This window comes from Oncorhynchus mykiss, chromosome 8 (genome assembly GCF_057628025.1).
Source record: "Oncorhynchus mykiss isolate SJ-2025 chromosome 8, ASM5762802v1, whole genome shotgun sequence".
In the NCBI taxonomy this organism is placed as follows: domain Eukaryota; kingdom Metazoa; phylum Chordata; class Actinopteri; order Salmoniformes; family Salmonidae; genus Oncorhynchus; species Oncorhynchus mykiss.
The window spans coordinates 78,900,588-78,917,500 of NC_143029.1; the positions used below are offsets into that span (position 1 = coordinate 78,900,588).

Sequence of the window (16,913 nt, forward strand, 5' to 3'; positions counted from 1 at the left end):
TTTCTTAAAACCTGTTTTCACTTTGTCATTATGGGGTATTTGTGTGTACATTGCTGAGGATTTTTTTTATTTAACCATTTTAGAATAAGGTTGTAGTGTAACAAAATGTGGAAAAAGTCAAAGGGTCTGAATACTTTCCAGGAGCACTGTGTATACTGTAAACAGTTTCTCTGTGCTCCCCTTGCTGTCTTACCTTCCAGAGCAGGAAGACCAGCAGGCCGAGCAGCAAAAGTCCTAACAAGATGGCCACCAGGATGATCCACCATGGCAGTCCTCCGTACTGAGCCACACGACGCTCCGGGAACACCGTCACTCTCACCTGAGAAAGACAACATCAATCAAGCATTATTTTGAAAGTAAAAGAAAGTGAAATATATTTTGTGTTGAAATGTGAAAGTGATAAAGTACCTGTGTCTCAGCGTTCCTCAGGACCATGTTTTTAGCTGCTCCGTCCACTCTGAGAGAGGCTTTCACTATCACGTCCAGATAGTTCAGCTTAGAGTACTCCTGTTGGGAATCACAGAGGGACGTGAGTGTGGACAGGGGATTGAGGTGCAGTCAAATATCAAAGAGGTGTGTGTGTGTGTGTGTGTGTGCGTGCGTGCGTGCGTGCGCCTGTCTTACCTCCAGGAATGTGCTGTTCCAGAGGCGAGATCTGAGCAGGATGACTGCATTACTGTCCAGGCCCTGTAGGGAGCAGTGAATCTCCACACACTTTGCCCCATCCTCACACGACTATAACACACACACACACCATATTACAGGGTAGCTCGTACACGACTAACAACATTGATCAACTGGGAGAGAAGGAGAGTTGTGTTACCAGAGTAGTGTATTTCCTTTTGTCAGTCAGCAGTGCGATGGTTCCCTCAGGTTTGTCAGTCTCCCCTACAGCTCGCCTCCTCCTGCTACTCCTACTCTCCTGAACACAGTGTAACAGAACTTAGATGTATGGTAATTTGGAACAAACCTCCCATTGGTAAGCACCGTACAGCAGAGTTAACTGTATTGGGACTGTTAGTGTAGTGTGTTAGAGTTTGACTGTGTATGAACACTTGGGACTGTTAGTGTGTTAGAGTTTGACCCCCCAGTGCTTACTAACCTCTTTGACAGGGAGTGGGTTGATCTCTCTCTCTGGAGAGCATGTGGTCGGTTCCAGACCTTGGGAGTCCATCTTCACCAGGTACAGGATCCACTTCCCCTCCATAGTTTCTTTCGGCCAATTGATGATCAGGGAGGCGGTGCCATAGGTCTTCAGGGGCTTCCCTAGGTTGATCACCTGTCAATCAAAAGACAGATCAAAGGACAGGTCAGTTCAGTATATAATGAAATATGATGAAAATCCTGTTTGGTTTATGTCTTTTTTTGTGTTTATGAAAATACATAATCCTTACCCTGAACTCATACTCGATCGGGCTGCCGATGTCTCCCTCTGACTTCATGTCGCTCTCACCTTTGACCTCTCCAGTGAAATAGACCTGGGAGGGCTTGGCCACTCTGGGGAAACAGGTACACTGTGAGCACAAACACACACCTTACTGAAGTTTAGATGCTGGGAGGTCTCACGTGTAAAAGCACATTAAAGTGAGCAGCTGGCAAATCATATTTTTTTACCCTGTGAGGGACAGCTGCAGCTCGATCACCACTTTGGCCTTGGCCTTGACTCTGCCCACCTTCTGCTGGTCACTTGTCCTGAAAGGTCAGAGATCAAATCAGCACTGATGGTCAAATCCATATCTATTTCATTATAGACATGACAGAGGAGTGTGTACTTCACTCACGTCTCCAGCTTCAGGTCTATCTCCAGCTCTGTGGTGTTCAGAGAGATGCCTGCTGTACTCAGGATTATGTAGAACGTTACCTAACCACACAGAGTGATATGTTAGCGCGCACACACACACACACACACACACACAAACACATAGCTAGTGATCATGATTAGCTGATGGTGTCTCTCACCTCTGAGTCTCGCTTGAAGGGGTTCCCCAGCTCACAGTCTGCCTGAGAGCCATTCTTATTGGCCACACAGGACACCTGCCTGTCCTGCAATCAACAACAACAGCCAATCACAATTCAGTACCAGTCTAAAAGATGGAAGAGGGAAAGGGGAGAGAGAGAGGTAAATCACTGTGTTGGATACAGAGCGGAAGGTGGAGAGAGAGCGAGAGAGAGAGAGGTAACTCACTGCGTTGGATACAGAGCGGAAGGTGGAGAGAGAGCGAGAGAGAGTGAGAGAGAGAGAGAGAGAGAGAGAGAGAGAGAGAGAGAGAGAGAGAGAGAGAGCGAGAGAGAGAGAGGTAACTCACTGCCTTGGGTGCAGAGTAGGAGGCGGAGTAGGAGAGAGAGGAGGGGAAGGAGGCAACCAATGCTGCCTCATGAGCATCATCTCCATTCTTATTGGTCACTGTGATCTCTAGGGCGATGTCCTTCTGGTCGCTAAGGGAGACCACTGGCACCCCATTCTCCCTGCAAGGTCACCAGCAGACTATGTCAGCATTGATTACATTCACCAAGGTGATGGCTGGTGACAGGTTAATGTGTTCTACTCACATAGGTAGTAGATGGAAGATGTCCTTGTTGGGTTCTCTGTAGCCGAAGCGGTGCTGAAGCTGTAAATTACTCTGACACAAATTATCACTGCCACATCCTTCCTTCAGGAAACTCACCTACACACACAGGGAACAACATGCCAATCACACAAACTCATACTAATACAGAGGGAACAGGCTTTGAGCAGGCAAAAGTTGTATATCTCTGTCACATACAGTAGGTGACCCAAAGCTGCCTAATAGGAGACTGTGTTACGGTTGTTATTGGATACCTCAGCAATGGCCGTGATAGGCTGGTTGGAGTCGAGGATGGGTGTGAGCCCTGGGAGCGCTCTTCTCTTCCTTTTGGGGTTCTGTATCTCCACAGCAACCTCAATGGGGATTCCCCTAAGCTTGTCCTTAATGTTCTCCTGTTGATGACAGACACACAGAGTACAGATCAGATATACATGGTAACAGTGTAGGAAAAAGTACTCAATTGTCATACTTGAGTAGAAGTAAAGATTCCATAATAGAAAATGACTCAAGTAAAAGTGAAAGTCACCCAGTAAAATACTACTTGAGTAAAAGTCTAAAAGTATTTGGTTTTAAATATACTTAAGTATCAAAAGTAACTGGAATTGCTAAAATGTACTAAAGTATCAAAAATTTAAGTTAAAATATAAATCATTTCTCGTTTTTTTTATTGACGGATAGCAGGGGAACAGTCCAACACTCAGACATAATTTATAAACTAAGCATTTGTGTTCAGTGAGTCTGCCAGATCAAAGGCAGTAGGGATGACCAGGGATGATATCTTGATAAGTGTTTGAATTAGACCATTTTCCTGTCAAAATGTAACAAGTACTTTTGAGTGTCAGGGAAAATGTATGTAGTAAAAAGTACATTATTTTCTTTAGGAATGTAGTGAAGTAAAAGTAAAAGTTGGCAAAAATATAAATAGTAAAGTGAAGTACAGATACACCCCCCAAAAACTACTTAAGTAGTACTTAAAAGTAATTTTACTTAAGTACTTTACACCACTGCATGGTAATGACATATAACTGACAAAGGCTGGAGGAGACTTGTCCACATTTCACCTACAAGGCTGGTGAAAGACTGTTAACAGTCACTAGTTTCGAGAGTTGTGATGCAGTACCTGTAGAGTGAGTTTGGCAGTGATACACTCCATCTTGCCCTGTGCACTGAGGGTGAGAACACCAGTGGACTCGTAGTCATGGTCCTCGCTGGAACGTGTGGTGAAAGTCACTCTGGGGGGAAGACCCTTCTTCCTACGCTCCGCATCCGCTTCAAAGGAATATGCCACCGCTGTGGAGGGGAGAGAGAGAGGGAGAGAGGGAGAGAGAGAGAGAGAGAGAGAGAGAGAGAGAGGGGAGAGAGAAAGAGAGAGGGAGAGACAGAGAGGGAGAGAGGGAGAGGGAGAGAGAGAGAGGGGAGAGAGAGCGAGAGAGAGGGAGAGAGAGAAAGGGAGAGAGAGAGGGAGAGAGGGAGACAGAGAGAGGGAGAGAGAGAAAGAGAGAGGGAGAGACAGAGAGGGAGAGAAAGAGACAGAGAGGGAGAGAAAGGGAGAGAGAGAGGGAGAGAGGGAGAGAGAGAGAGAGAGAGGGAGAGAGAGAAAGAGAGAGGGAGAGACAGAGAGGGAGAGAAAGAGACAGAGGGAGAGAAAGGGAGAGAGAGAGGGAGAGAGGGAGAGAGAGAGAGAGAGGGAGAGAGAGAGAAAGAGACAGAGAGGGAGAGACAGAGAGGGAGAGAGAGAGAGAGAGAAAGAGACAGAGCGAGAGAGAAAGAGACAGAAAGGGAGAGACAGAGAGGGAGAGAGAGAGAAAGGGAGAGAGCAAAAGAGAGAGAGGGGGAAGTGAGATGAGAGAAAGGTAGAGAAAGAGAGGGACAGTTACTATTGTATACTGATCTAAAGCATTAATAGGCCATTGAATTATTTATTTTGAAATCATAACACAAGAGGTGTTGTCTTACTCAGTTTGGGGTTGTAGGATTTGGGGTTGGCTGTGTAGGAGAAACAGGCCTCTACCTCCAAGCTGGGAACACAAAGTCATGAGTATTTATGAATATAGTTGAAATGGTTTATACTTTTCCATATGCAGATGAACAGCACCCACACAGCAAACTTACCAAATGTTGTTGCCACAGTTCTTCTTAGTTAGATCAATCTCCTTTGGCATTGTCTTGACAACCTTCTGGATATTGATGACTGGCCGAGCTCTGGAGTAACATCACAGGGTCACAGTGTCAAATGTTTAAAGGTCAAGAAAGTGGCCCCCAAAAAAGTATAACAAAACATTGTAGGGTAGATGACTAATTGCCATGGTTACCGGTAGACAAACACAGAGTCGGAGAGGGACCCTACGGCCAGGTCAGGGTAGGAGTTCCTGTCCAGGTCCATGTTACCAGCTAGAGAATAACCGAACAACCTCGTCTTCGATGGCACCCCTGACAACACCTGTGCCGGTTTGATGTTGATGCCCTGAGCTGAGCCGTGGTAGATGAACACCTTCCCTGACCCACTGTCATCATATGGTGCTCCCACAGCAATGTCTGACAGAGAGAGAGTCAGGATTACACACTGTCTACATTACACACACATAGGCAAAGACAGACATGTGTAGACACACACACATAGCTGCATTTTCAGGATTTGCACATATGAGGAACATGTTTTAACATCGTCTGGAAAAAGGGCCTTTTAGAAACACATTTCATGCACTTCTACTTCATATACATGATTGAAGACATTAGCAAATTATTATTTTTAAACACACAAATGGCCAAATGTAGGCTACTGTGCAAATCGCTTTTCAGGTAGGATGCAATTTATAATAATTAGTTTTATTATTATTATTATTGTATATTATTATTATTATTGTATATTATTGTTATTGTCGGCCTATTCATTAATCTAAACCAGTTATTTAAATATTCAAAACGTGTTTTGTTTCATTCTGTTGAGATTTGGCTAAATAAAGTTTGATCTGTGTTTTCTTACTTAGTTTAAGATAGGCCTTTTGTAAGATAAATATCATTAGTCTATTTCTGTCATTTGGGTATGGTATGCTCTAGCCTTTCTTGTTAATATAGTTAGAAGCTATGGTGAAGGTTTGGTGTGGTTATTAGCCTGTTAAACTGCAGGCCTATGACGGCAACTCACTTCGACAGTTGAACTTGAGGTGAGGAAGAATGTTTTAGGCCCACCAGGGTTACTCTTATGATCTAACAATATAATACTTAGATTTATCATTTTAAAAAAATCTGATTTAAAAAATTGCGAATAAGCCTCCTTTAGCCTCCTTCTGTATGACTATATCTGTGTGCTCGATATTCAGTTTGAGATGGGTTATAAGTAGGCCTTTCATGAAATAAATATCATTAGCCTATTGTTGTAATTTGTAGGGTTAAGTAGGTACTAGCCTGTCTATGTTTAAAGCAGTTCACAAGTGTTTTGTTTCATTCTGTTTCATTTTGTTGGGCCAAATTAAGTTCCAACTGTAAACTAATGTTGTGTTTGCTGAGATATAACACCCTGCTTTTATTTTCCCTATAAACAAGGTATTGACATTCATTTAAGGGGAGGAAGAATGTTTCCGGCCTACCAGAGTTACTTCCATAATCTAACAATATAATGCTTATCTTTATGAAAAAGTTATTATGATCGAAAGATGATGAATTAGCCTCCTTCTGTACGTCTATATCTGTATAGCAGACGCAGTAGCCATCTGTATCTGGCAAAGCTAAAGAAATGCATGTTGGTGTTGTCTGGATATGCTACACATCGAAACACAACAAATAGTGTTTTAAAAATGTGTTCTAGGCTGCTTGTAAGGATGTAATGTGGATGATTTGGCCAACATCCCTGGTTTATTGATGGCGCTGGCTGTGTGGGTGGACACCCTGATCACATCCCTGGTTTATTGATGGCGCTGGCTGTGTGGGTGGACACCCTGATCACATCCCTGGTTTATTGATGGCGCTGGCTGTGTGGGTGGACACCCTGATCACATCCCTGGTTTATTGATGGCGCTGGCTGTGTGGGTGGACACCCTGATCACATCCCTGGTTTATTGAAGGCGCTGGCTGTGTGGGTGGACACCCTGATCACATCCCTGGTTTATTGATGGCGCTGGCTGTGTGGGTGGACACCCTGATCACATCCCTGGTTTATTGATGGCGCTGGCTGTGTGGGTGGACACCCTGATGGGTTATGCACCCAACACATATGGATGACAGGTACATTTCTCAAATGTCTGATGAATGAAAGTCTTGCCAGTCTTTTGTCCGGTGCCAAACGTTCCTAACAGAAACCCTGATATATAGTGTATAGTGTGTATAGTATGGGCTACAGTAGGCTACAAAATAAACTTTCCAGTGACACTGACTCACCCAATGTTGAAGATGAAGTCAGCATAGGCTACTCACCGGTGATATCCGATGCACTTGTGCCAATATCTCAAGATAAGCTGCTCTTCACTCAGAATTGCTCAAAACAAAAAAAATGTTAGCTTCTACGGAAATATTAGTCTTCTCTTTTCAGCAGTAGGCATTTGCTTTCAAAACGGTAGGCCCATGTTTTTCTCACGATTGTATTTTGAAATTTATGAAAGGCAAACTGACAGCCGCAACCAACCATAGAAATATAATACATAGATGGCAGTTCCAATTCAAGTCAGGACTGCAGACAATGTTAGTGTACCTGTGAGTTTAACAGTCAAAGTGGCAGTGTAAGAGGTTCCAAAATCTACTATGGATTATATCTATGGCAACAACAAGCTGTTCTATATTTGACCTGTCTGATGCCCAGTTTGTGGCCTTCCAGACTGTAAGTGCTTGTGATAAAACTTAATCCACAGCTATTTCTTTGAAATAATGCTCTTCGGTGGAGTTTTTTGAATTATTTGATTTATATCTGTTCAGATTTAAAGAATTTTGCCAAAATTATTTCAATTTAACAGGGGGTGCTGCATCACCCCCAGCAACCCTACCTCCCACCGCTATGCATACCCCCCTCACCCTGATAACCGTCCAGGTTGAGATCTCCCAGGTTTTCTACAGCCAGTCCGAACATGGAGTCCTGAGGTCCGTCTATCCTGGTGGGTGTGAGCTTACTCCAGACTCCGCCCTTGTTAATATAGGCATAAATAGCTCCGCCCACCTTTCCATCTTTCTCAAAGAACTGAGGGGCTCCCACCACGATATCCTGCCACCTAGAGCAAGAGAGAGACAGAGAGAGATGACTTAGAGAAATGGAGAAATATGTTGTCTCAACAAGGAACTAATTGTCTCATCTCAAAGATCGTCTGAGAGGCTCAAGCCATAATATCCCTCACTGTGGAGAGAGAGAACCTGTGATATCCCTCACAGTGGAGAGAAAGAAGCCATGATACTCTCCACTGTGGAGAGAGAGAAACTGACCATGATATTCTGTATTTGATGGATAGATGGACAGGGAAAGTGCAGTGTATAGATTTGCCTTATTGATGAAGGGAGAAACATTTGAGAAGACAGACATTTGATTTCCATAGGCGGGCATGTTTTTTCACGGGACCTCCTATTTGCAACTATTTTATGGGTGTAATAGTAAAGAACATAGGCAGCTCACGTTTCAAGTTTGGGGAAGCTTACAATTTCTTCTACCCTTTCCATCGATCTGCGTGACAGTTATGATTATTTTTATATGCTAATTTTCATGGAACAGTTGAATTTTCAATAATAACATTTTTGTTTCTCAAACTCATTGTCATGTGGTTAATCATAAAAATCTGAAGTAAAATGATAAAGAGTCGTTAAGTTAAGCTAAGGCCGAAAGCACCAGAGTCTGCCATATGGACAGCTCAAGAAATGAGCGCATAAAACTCAGAGATAGCCTACAGTATAGGCCAATGCAGCAGTAGGCCTATAAATCCTCTTAGAGTCTATTGACACACCAGTGCGTCAATCTAAGTAACATAATAAAAAATCCCCATCAAAATCTGTCAGTTTAAGCCAGAGATCTGTTTTGTTTTGAATGCATCTCAATCCACTGCATCCACCTACAGTGGGGCAAAAAAGTATTTAGTCAGCCACCAATTGTGCAAGTTCTCCCACTTAAAAAGATGAGAGAGGCCTGTAATTTTCATCATAGGTACACTTCAACTATGACAGACAAAATGAGATCAAAATCACATTGTAGGATTTTTTATGAATTTATTTGCAAATTATGGTGGAAAATAAGTATTTGGTCAATAACAAAAGTTTATCTCAATACTTTGTTATATACCCTTTGTTGGCAATGACAGAGGTCAAACGTCTTCACAAGGTTTTCACACACTGTTGCTGGTATTTTGGCCCATTCCTCCATGCAGATCTCCTCTAGAGCAGTGATGTTGGGGTTTTATGGGGTTGAGATTTGGAGACTGGCTAGGCCACTCCAGGACCTTGAAATACTTCTTACGAAGCCACTCCGTTGCCCGGGCGGTGTGTTTGGGATCATTGTCATGCTGAAAGACCCAGCCACGTTTCATCTTCAATGCCCTTGCTGGTGGAAGGAGGTTTTGAGTTTGAGTTTGAGTTTATTTTTTATTTTTACAGGGACAGTGCACATTAATCAACATTTCAGTAAAAGTGCCGGTTTTAGCCAGCCGGCTAATTTTCAACCGCAGTCCCTGGGCAGGTTAGCCCAACCAAAAGTTATCACTCAAAATCTCACGATACATGGCCCCATTCTTTCCTTTACACGGATCAGTCGTCCTGGTCCCTTTGCAGAAAAACAGCCCCAAAGCATGATGTTTCCACCCCCATGATTCACAGTAAGTATGGTGTTCTTTGGATGCAACTCAGCATTCTTTGTCCTCCAAACACGACGAGTTGAGTTTTTATCAAAAAGTTATATTTTGGTTTCATCTGACCATATGACATTCTCCCAATCTTCTTCTGGATCATCCAAATGCTCTCTAGCAAACTTCAGATGGGCCTGGACATGTACTGGCTTAAGCAGGGGGACACGTCTGGCACTGCAGGATTTGAGTCCTTGGCGGCGTAGTGTGTTACTGATGGTAGGCTTTGTTACTTTGGTCCCAGCTCTCTGCAGGTCATTCACTAGGTCCCCCTGTGTGGTTCTGGGATTTTTGCTCACCGTTCTTGTGATCATTTTGACCCCACGGGGTGAGATCTTGCGGGGATCCCCAGATCGAGGGAGATTATCAGTGGTCTTGTATGTCTTCCATTTCCTAATAATTGCTCCCACAGTTGATTTCTTCAAATCAAGCTGCTAACCTATTGCAGATTCAGTCTTCCCAGCCTGGTGCAGGTCTACAATTTTGTTTCTGGTGTCCTTTGACAGCTCTTTGGTCTTGGCCATAGTGGAGTTTGGAGTGTGACTGTTTGAGGTTGTGGACAGGTGTCTTTTAAACTGATAACGAGTTCAAACAGGTGCCATTAATACAGGTAACGAGTGGAGGACAGAGGAGCCTCTTAAAGAAGAAGTTACAGGTCTGTGAGAGCCAGAAATCTTGCTTGTTTGTAGGTGGGTCTACAGGCAATACGCAAACAGTGAGTTTTGCCAACCGAAGTCCCGCCCCTGTGTCTACCTCACATATTTTGTGGTGTAAACCCAGAAGAGATGAACATTCTGCTACTTCGCTTCCTACTACTTACAAACTTCATTTTTGAGCTTTTTTTTTCTAGATTTGATACTCGCAATTATGTCTATGTCGAGTTTTGAGGAGCGTCTGTGCAAACTAGTGAGACATACAATAGCCTTTATAACCCTTTGATGTGGTTGTATATTCGGATAAGTGCCCAAAAGACAACAGTTGGAGGGAGATATCATGGATATCACAACATTTTAACAACAACACTGATGTCAAAGAAACATGGAGAAAGATTTGGGACCGGTATGATCACAATCTGAAAAGGTTGAAGGAGACGAGGAGTGGGGCTGCCGCTGGAGGGACTGTAATTGGCTTCGTGTTCACGTGGAAACCATGTATTGATACCATTTCAGTTATTCAGCTCCAACTATTACTACGAGCCCGTCCTTCCCAATTGAGGTGCCACCAACCTCCTGTGCATGGTACCATGGATGGTGTCTATTCCTATGTTTCCTGTTTCTCAGGTACATGACGATGTACTTTAACAGGACCATCGATCAGTACTGTGTCCGCCTCGTCGGCTCTCAAGTGAGACAGAGCCCTGGTGATTTTTTATTATTCACACATTAGGGTGGTGGGTAATTTGTGTTTTTTCTTTGTTGCGTGTTTTTATGCTTTATGTTTTTATGTACAAAGGGAAGCCCAGCCGCGAGCTGCCCAGTGAAACGAGCCTACAAGACAAGCTAAATGACTTCTATCCACGCTTCGAGACAAGCAACACTGAAGCATGCATGGGAGTGCCAGCTGTTCCGGACGACTGTGTGATCATGCTCTCCGTAGCCGATGTATAAGTAAGACCTTTAAACAGGTTAACATTCACAAGGCCGCAGGGCCAGACGGATTACCAGGACGTGTACTCCGAGCATGAGCTGATCTAGGGCTGTTGCGGTGACCGTATTACCGCCACACCAGCCAAATCAGAAATCAGACATTGCCAAATGGGCACTATCCAACATTAATATGGATCCCTTAATGCTCCAATCCCTTTAGCGGGATCGATTTGACAACATCCAGTGAAATTGCAGAGCTCCAAATTCAAACTACAGAAATATAATTATTCAATATTTACGAATATATAAGTGCAATACATCAAAATAAAGCTTAACTTCTTGTTAATCCAGCCAAGGTGTCAGAATTCAAAAAGGCTTTATGGCGAAAGCAGACCATGTGATTATCTGAGGACAGCGCCCCGCATACAAAATGACAACATTCAACATTCAACCAGGCAGGTGCGACACAAAAGTCAGAAATAGCCATATAATAAATGCCTTACCTTGGAAGATCTTCATCTTTTTGCAACCTCAAATGTCTCCGTGACACAATGAATGGTCGTTTTGTTCGATAAATTCCTTCTTTATATCTCCAAAATGTCAGTTTATTTGGCGCGTTTATTCAGAAATACACCGGTTCCAACTCGCCCAACATGACTACAAATAAGTTACCTGTAAACTTGGTCCAAACATTTCAAACAACATTCATAATCCAACCTTAGGTATCCTAAAATGTAAATAATCGATACAATTTAAGACAGGATCATCTGTTTTCAATACCGAAGAAAAATACCACGGAGCAATCTCATGTGTACGCGCAACAAAAGACTTGAGCCCTTCAGAGTGACACTCAAAAAGAACAGCCGTACTTCTTCATTCCTCAAAAGAAAAACATCAACCAATTTCTAAAGACCGTTGACATCTAGTGGAAGCCATAGAATCTGTAGCCAGGGCCCTTATAAATTAGGATTCCCAAAGAAAACCAATAGAAAACACAATAAGCTCAAACAAAAAATTCCCTGGATGGATTGTGCTCTCGGTTTCGCCTGCCAAATCAGTTCTGTTATACTCACAGACATTATTCTAACAGTTTTAGAAACTTCAGAGTGTTTTATATCCAAATCTTCTGGGTCTGAGTAACAGGCAGTTTACTTTGGGCACACTTTTCATCCGGACTTGAAAATAGTGCCCGCTATCCCTGAGAGGTTTTAACTTGTTTCTCAGAAGTGTAGCAGGTTGTGAACTTTGCAAGCAACACTCCGAGAATGAAAACAGTAAATGACTGTATTTAATATGTGCATTAACAGAAATTCATGTAACCAAATGATCGGGAAATTAACGGTACATTTACTAGGCCTACTGGTGACATACAGTGCCTTGCGAAAGTATTCGGCCCCCTTGAACTTTGCGACCTTTTGCCACATTTCAGGCTTCAAACATAAAGATATAAAACTGTATTTTTTTGTGAAGAATCAACAACAAGTGGGACACAATCATGAAGTGGAACGACATTTATTGGATATTTCAAACTTTTTTAACAAATCAAAAACTGAAAAATTGGGCGTGCAAAATTATTCAGCCCCCTTAAGTTAATACTTTGTAGCGCCACCTTTTGCTGCGATTACAGCTGTAAGTCGCTTGGGGTATGTCTCTATCAGTTTTGCACATCGAGAGACTGACATTTTTTCCCATTCCTCCTTGCAAAACAGCTTGAGCTCAGTGAGGTTGGATGGAGAGCATTTGTGAACAGCAGTTTTCAGTTCTTTCCACAGATTCTCGATTGGATTCAGGTCTGGACTTTGACTTGGCCATTCTAACACCTGGATATGTTTATTTTTGAACCATTCCATTGTAGATTTTGCTTTATGTTTTGGATCATTGTCTTGTTGGAAGACAAATCTCCGTCCCAGTCTCAGGTCTTTTGCAGACTCCATCAGGTTTTCTTCCAGAATGGTCCTGTATTTGGCTCCATCCATCTTCCCATCAATTTTAACCATCTTCCCTGTCTCTGCTGAAGAAAAGCAGGCCCAAACCATGATGCTGCCACCACCATGTTTGACAGTGGGGATGGTGTGTTCAGCTGTGTTGCTTTTACGCCAAACATAACGTTTTGCATTGTTGCCAAAAAGTTCAATTTTGGTTTCATCTGACCAGAGCACCTTCTTCCACATGTTTGGTGTGTCTCCCAGGTGGCTTGTGGCAAACTTTAAACAACACGTTTTATGGATATCTTTAAGAAATGGCTTTCTTCTTGCCACTCTTCCATAAAGGCCAGATTTGTGCAATATACGACTGATTGTTGTCCTATGGACAGAGTCTCCCACCTCAGCTGTAGATCTCTGCAGTTCATCCAGAGTGATCATGGGCCTCTTGGCTGCATCTCTGATCAGTCTTCTCCTTGTATGAGCTGAAAGTTTAGCGGGACGGCCAGGTCTTGGTAGATTTGCAGTGGTCTGATACCCCTTCCATTTCAATATTATCGCTTGCACAGTGCTCCCTGGGATGTTTAAAGCTTGGGAAATCTTTTTGTATCCAAATCCGGCTTTAAACTTCTTCACAACAGTATCTCGGACCTGCCTGGTGTGTTCCTTGTTCTTTATGATGCTCTCTGCGCTTTTAACGGACCTCTGAGACTATCACAGTGCAGGTGCATTTATACGGAGACTTGATTACACACAGGTGGATTGTATTTATCATCATTAGTCATTTAGGTCAACATTGGATCATTCAGAGATCCTCACTGAACTTCTGGAGAGAGTTTGCTGCACTGAAAGTAAAGGGGCTGAATAATTTTGCACGCCCAATTTTTCAGTTTTTGATTTGTTAAAAAAGTTTGAAATATCCAATAAATGTCGTTCCACTTCATGATTGTGTCCCACTTGTTGTTGATTCTTCACAAAAAAATACAGTTTTATATCTTTATGTTTGAAGCCTGAAATGTGGCAAAAGGTCGCAAAGTTCAAGGGGGCCGAATACTTTCGCAAGGCACTGTATGTAATGGGGAATTTATATGAAATAAGCAATCAAAGGGAAAACAATTCACACAATGAAACAATGAATGCTCAAAAATTGGCGGGAGACAGCTGAGTGCATTCTGGAGAGAGACACTGTCACGACTTCTGCTAAAGTCGGTTCCTCTCCTTGTTCGGGCGATGTTCGGCGGTCGACGTCACCGGTCTTCTAGCCATCATCGATCTATTTTTCATGTTCCATTTGTTTTGTCTGGTTGTCGGGTTTCAATTCCCTAATTACATGTTGTATATGTTCTCTCTGTTTCCCCCATGTCCTTGTCGGGAATTGTTTATTGTAAGTACGTGTGCTTTATGTGACTGGTGCGATACGGGTTGTTGTGCCCATGTGTTTTGTTATGTTTGTAAGCCGGTAGTTCTGTACATTAAACATCTCCGGCCATTTACCACGTTCTGCTCTCCTGCGTTTGACTTCCATGCCACCAGTTACACACCCCTTGACAGACGCGCCATATCTTCGCCACACACCCCCTCTCCTCCTCGTTGCAATTTTTTTGATTATGCTCAAGACACATTATCTACCACAGATTTGAGATGCTTTTCACTGACAGCCACAATTCAATCGGCTAGGTATATTGCTATTCACAATGCCCAAATAGCGGGATTCCCAAATAAGCATAGCCTTACACACTTGTGATTTGAAACAATCCACAGGTATTATTAAAAACAAGCTAATGAGCCTCTGCGGCTAAGTCATGCTCTCTGGTGAAGTATTTTGAATATTTTTACTTGGACCGTAGTAATTATATAAATCAATTTACTTAAGGGGAAGCCATTAACCTAACAGTGCACTCTGTACCCTGCCAACTTTCCTTTTAAATTCACAAGGGTCTGAAACCAAAGATCTGTATATAATAACAAGATGCTCATGTTTCCACCCTAACAATGGGAGTTGTTGTCCCAAAGGCGGGAAGGCAAGCGACAAACTTGGGTCTGAATATTATACCGATAGAAACGCATTGGACTTATTCTGGACAGATTGGACAGATTTTGGCGAGAGTGAGCCCTCTCACTTCACCTCTTCCTCTCTGCTGAAACTCTCTCACCGGAGAAAACATCAGAGTGAGCACAACAGCGCCCCTCTGTCTTACTATATGTAGCCCATGTATCTGATTCTGTCTGGTCAGAAATAGTATGACATGCCATACTCTTCTACACATACTGAGACAGAGGGGCGCTGTTTCGCTCAATGCTTAATCTGAGATTGAAGCTTCTTTCTGTCGGCATTAGTCTCGGTCAAATAACTGATCAATATTCAATATGTTATGTGGACAGGCAAGGAGGTACGGCAGGGCGGACCAGGCCCCCTAAACCCCGCTCATTACGCCGGCCCTGGAAATAGTATCATGGTCTTGTCTTCTCATACCCGTCTCCAGTGAGATCCACCACAGTGAGGTCGTAGCCGAACGATGAGGCTAACCCCTCCCCTTCCAGGATGTACTCTGGTGACAGCATGGAGGACTCATCGGACTCCTTCTTTAGCAACACCACCTCTCCGCTGTGATGGGCTCTCGGAGCGCCTGCAACCACTGTCAGCTGACCCTTCTTAGTGATGGCCTTCCCTGAGTCCAAAGAAAAGCCTGATAGGAGAAAGATAATTCACCAATCAATCAATCCGTCTGTCAATGCATGTCCACATAAATACAGACGTTTCAGGTGAGATGGTGCTATACTAAATGTTTGATGCACTGCACGGTCACAGATCAAATCAAATCAAATTTTATTTGTCACATACACATGGTTAGCAGATGTTAATGCGAGTGTAGCGAAATGCTTGTGCTTCTAGTTCCGACAATGCAGTAATAACCAACAAGTAATCTAACTAACAATTCCAAAACTACTGTCTTGTACACAGTGTAAGGGGATAAAGAATATGTACATAAGGATATATGAATGAGTGATGGTACAGAGCAGCATAGGCAAGATACAGTAGATGGTATCGAGTACAGTATGTACAAATTAGATGAGTATGTAAACAAAGTGGCATAGTTTAAAGTGGCTAGTGATACATGTTTTACATAAGGATACATGGATGGATAAAGATATGGATGGAACACTGACTGAGTTCACACAAGCAGCTCGATTCTGAACTTTTTTCCACTAGTTTGTCTTTCACATCAGAACTTTTCACATCAGCTCTTTTTCAGAGCTGATCTGATTGGTCAAAAATGAATTTATGAAGAAAATAGCAGAATTGGGCTGCCTGTGTAAATGCAGCCAGTGGCTGACTGTGGCTGTAGATGTAGATGGACAGGCAGTAAAAGATCATGTTATAATAATGTTGGGCTGACCATGCATGACACAACATGAAGGGACCAAACCAAACAGAAACACTAACAAACAGCACCTGGACTTGGCATCACACCAACCCATTCCCAACACGACTGATGACACCAATATGTTGCATTCGGATTGGCCAAAGCTAGGCCCTGTACAGATTCACTGATTTCTCCATCATATATCTGTATCTATTCAATCCCAGTTGGTTGGAAGTGGATGTGAGTTATAGCTCTGATTATCTGCACCACACCTATCTCAGGTCAATGCTCATGACGAGCGCAATGTTCCACTGTGCATGATGACGACTAGGGCACGGAGTGAAATTATTGGCTCTGGAGAGCATGATGTCATCACGCAGGTAGTCTTACAATTCTAAGTAGCTATTGGCTGTCACATCAGTCTCCATAGCAACCTGGGAAGGAAGTGACTTGTACACAAACGGTTCACGCTGGAGCTGGACACACTGGTCATGAAGAGCACACATTGAGGGGGGAGAGGAGGGAGCCAGAGAGGGATGAGGGATGAAAGAAAGCAGGGGTACCTACCCAGGTAGCTGTTAGGGGGCACAGGGACCAGGTCTGGGTTTAACTGGTTCTCATCGCCCACCTCATAGGGCCCGTCTTTATACGAACGCATCTCCAACAGAGT

At 43.2% G+C, this 16,913-nt stretch overlaps 1 protein-coding gene across 1 annotated transcript in view; it reads right to left on the reverse strand.

The window, feature by feature from the left end:
* LOC110530660 (integrin alpha-6) overlaps nucleotides 1–16,913 on the reverse strand; it is a 35,221-nt gene that overhangs the window by 4,818 nt on the left and 13,490 nt on the right. Inside the window, exons 5-23 of the mRNA XM_036986299.2 lie at nucleotides 16,811–16,913; nucleotides 15,352–15,565; nucleotides 7,569–7,762; nucleotides 4,880–5,102; nucleotides 4,680–4,769; nucleotides 4,524–4,585; nucleotides 3,688–3,857; nucleotides 2,822–2,959; nucleotides 2,551–2,666; nucleotides 2,307–2,466; nucleotides 1,960–2,043; nucleotides 1,782–1,861; nucleotides 1,615–1,692; nucleotides 1,395–1,497; nucleotides 1,103–1,279; nucleotides 824–922; nucleotides 625–735; nucleotides 409–507; nucleotides 194–319 (exon numbers count right to left, since the gene is read on the reverse strand). The exon at nucleotides 16,811–16,913 is cut by the window's right edge and continues 29 nt beyond it. Coding sequence (XP_036842194.1) covers nucleotides 194–319; nucleotides 409–507; nucleotides 625–735; nucleotides 824–922; nucleotides 1,103–1,279; nucleotides 1,395–1,497; nucleotides 1,615–1,692; nucleotides 1,782–1,861; nucleotides 1,960–2,043; nucleotides 2,307–2,466; nucleotides 2,551–2,666; nucleotides 2,822–2,959; nucleotides 3,688–3,857; nucleotides 4,524–4,585; nucleotides 4,680–4,769; nucleotides 4,880–5,102; nucleotides 7,569–7,762; nucleotides 15,352–15,565; nucleotides 16,811–16,913 — 2,427 coding nt within the window. The remainder of the gene's footprint in view (nucleotides 1–193; nucleotides 320–408; nucleotides 508–624; nucleotides 736–823; nucleotides 923–1,102; nucleotides 1,280–1,394; nucleotides 1,498–1,614; nucleotides 1,693–1,781; nucleotides 1,862–1,959; nucleotides 2,044–2,306; nucleotides 2,467–2,550; nucleotides 2,667–2,821; nucleotides 2,960–3,687; nucleotides 3,858–4,523; nucleotides 4,586–4,679; nucleotides 4,770–4,879; nucleotides 5,103–7,568; nucleotides 7,763–15,351; nucleotides 15,566–16,810) is intronic.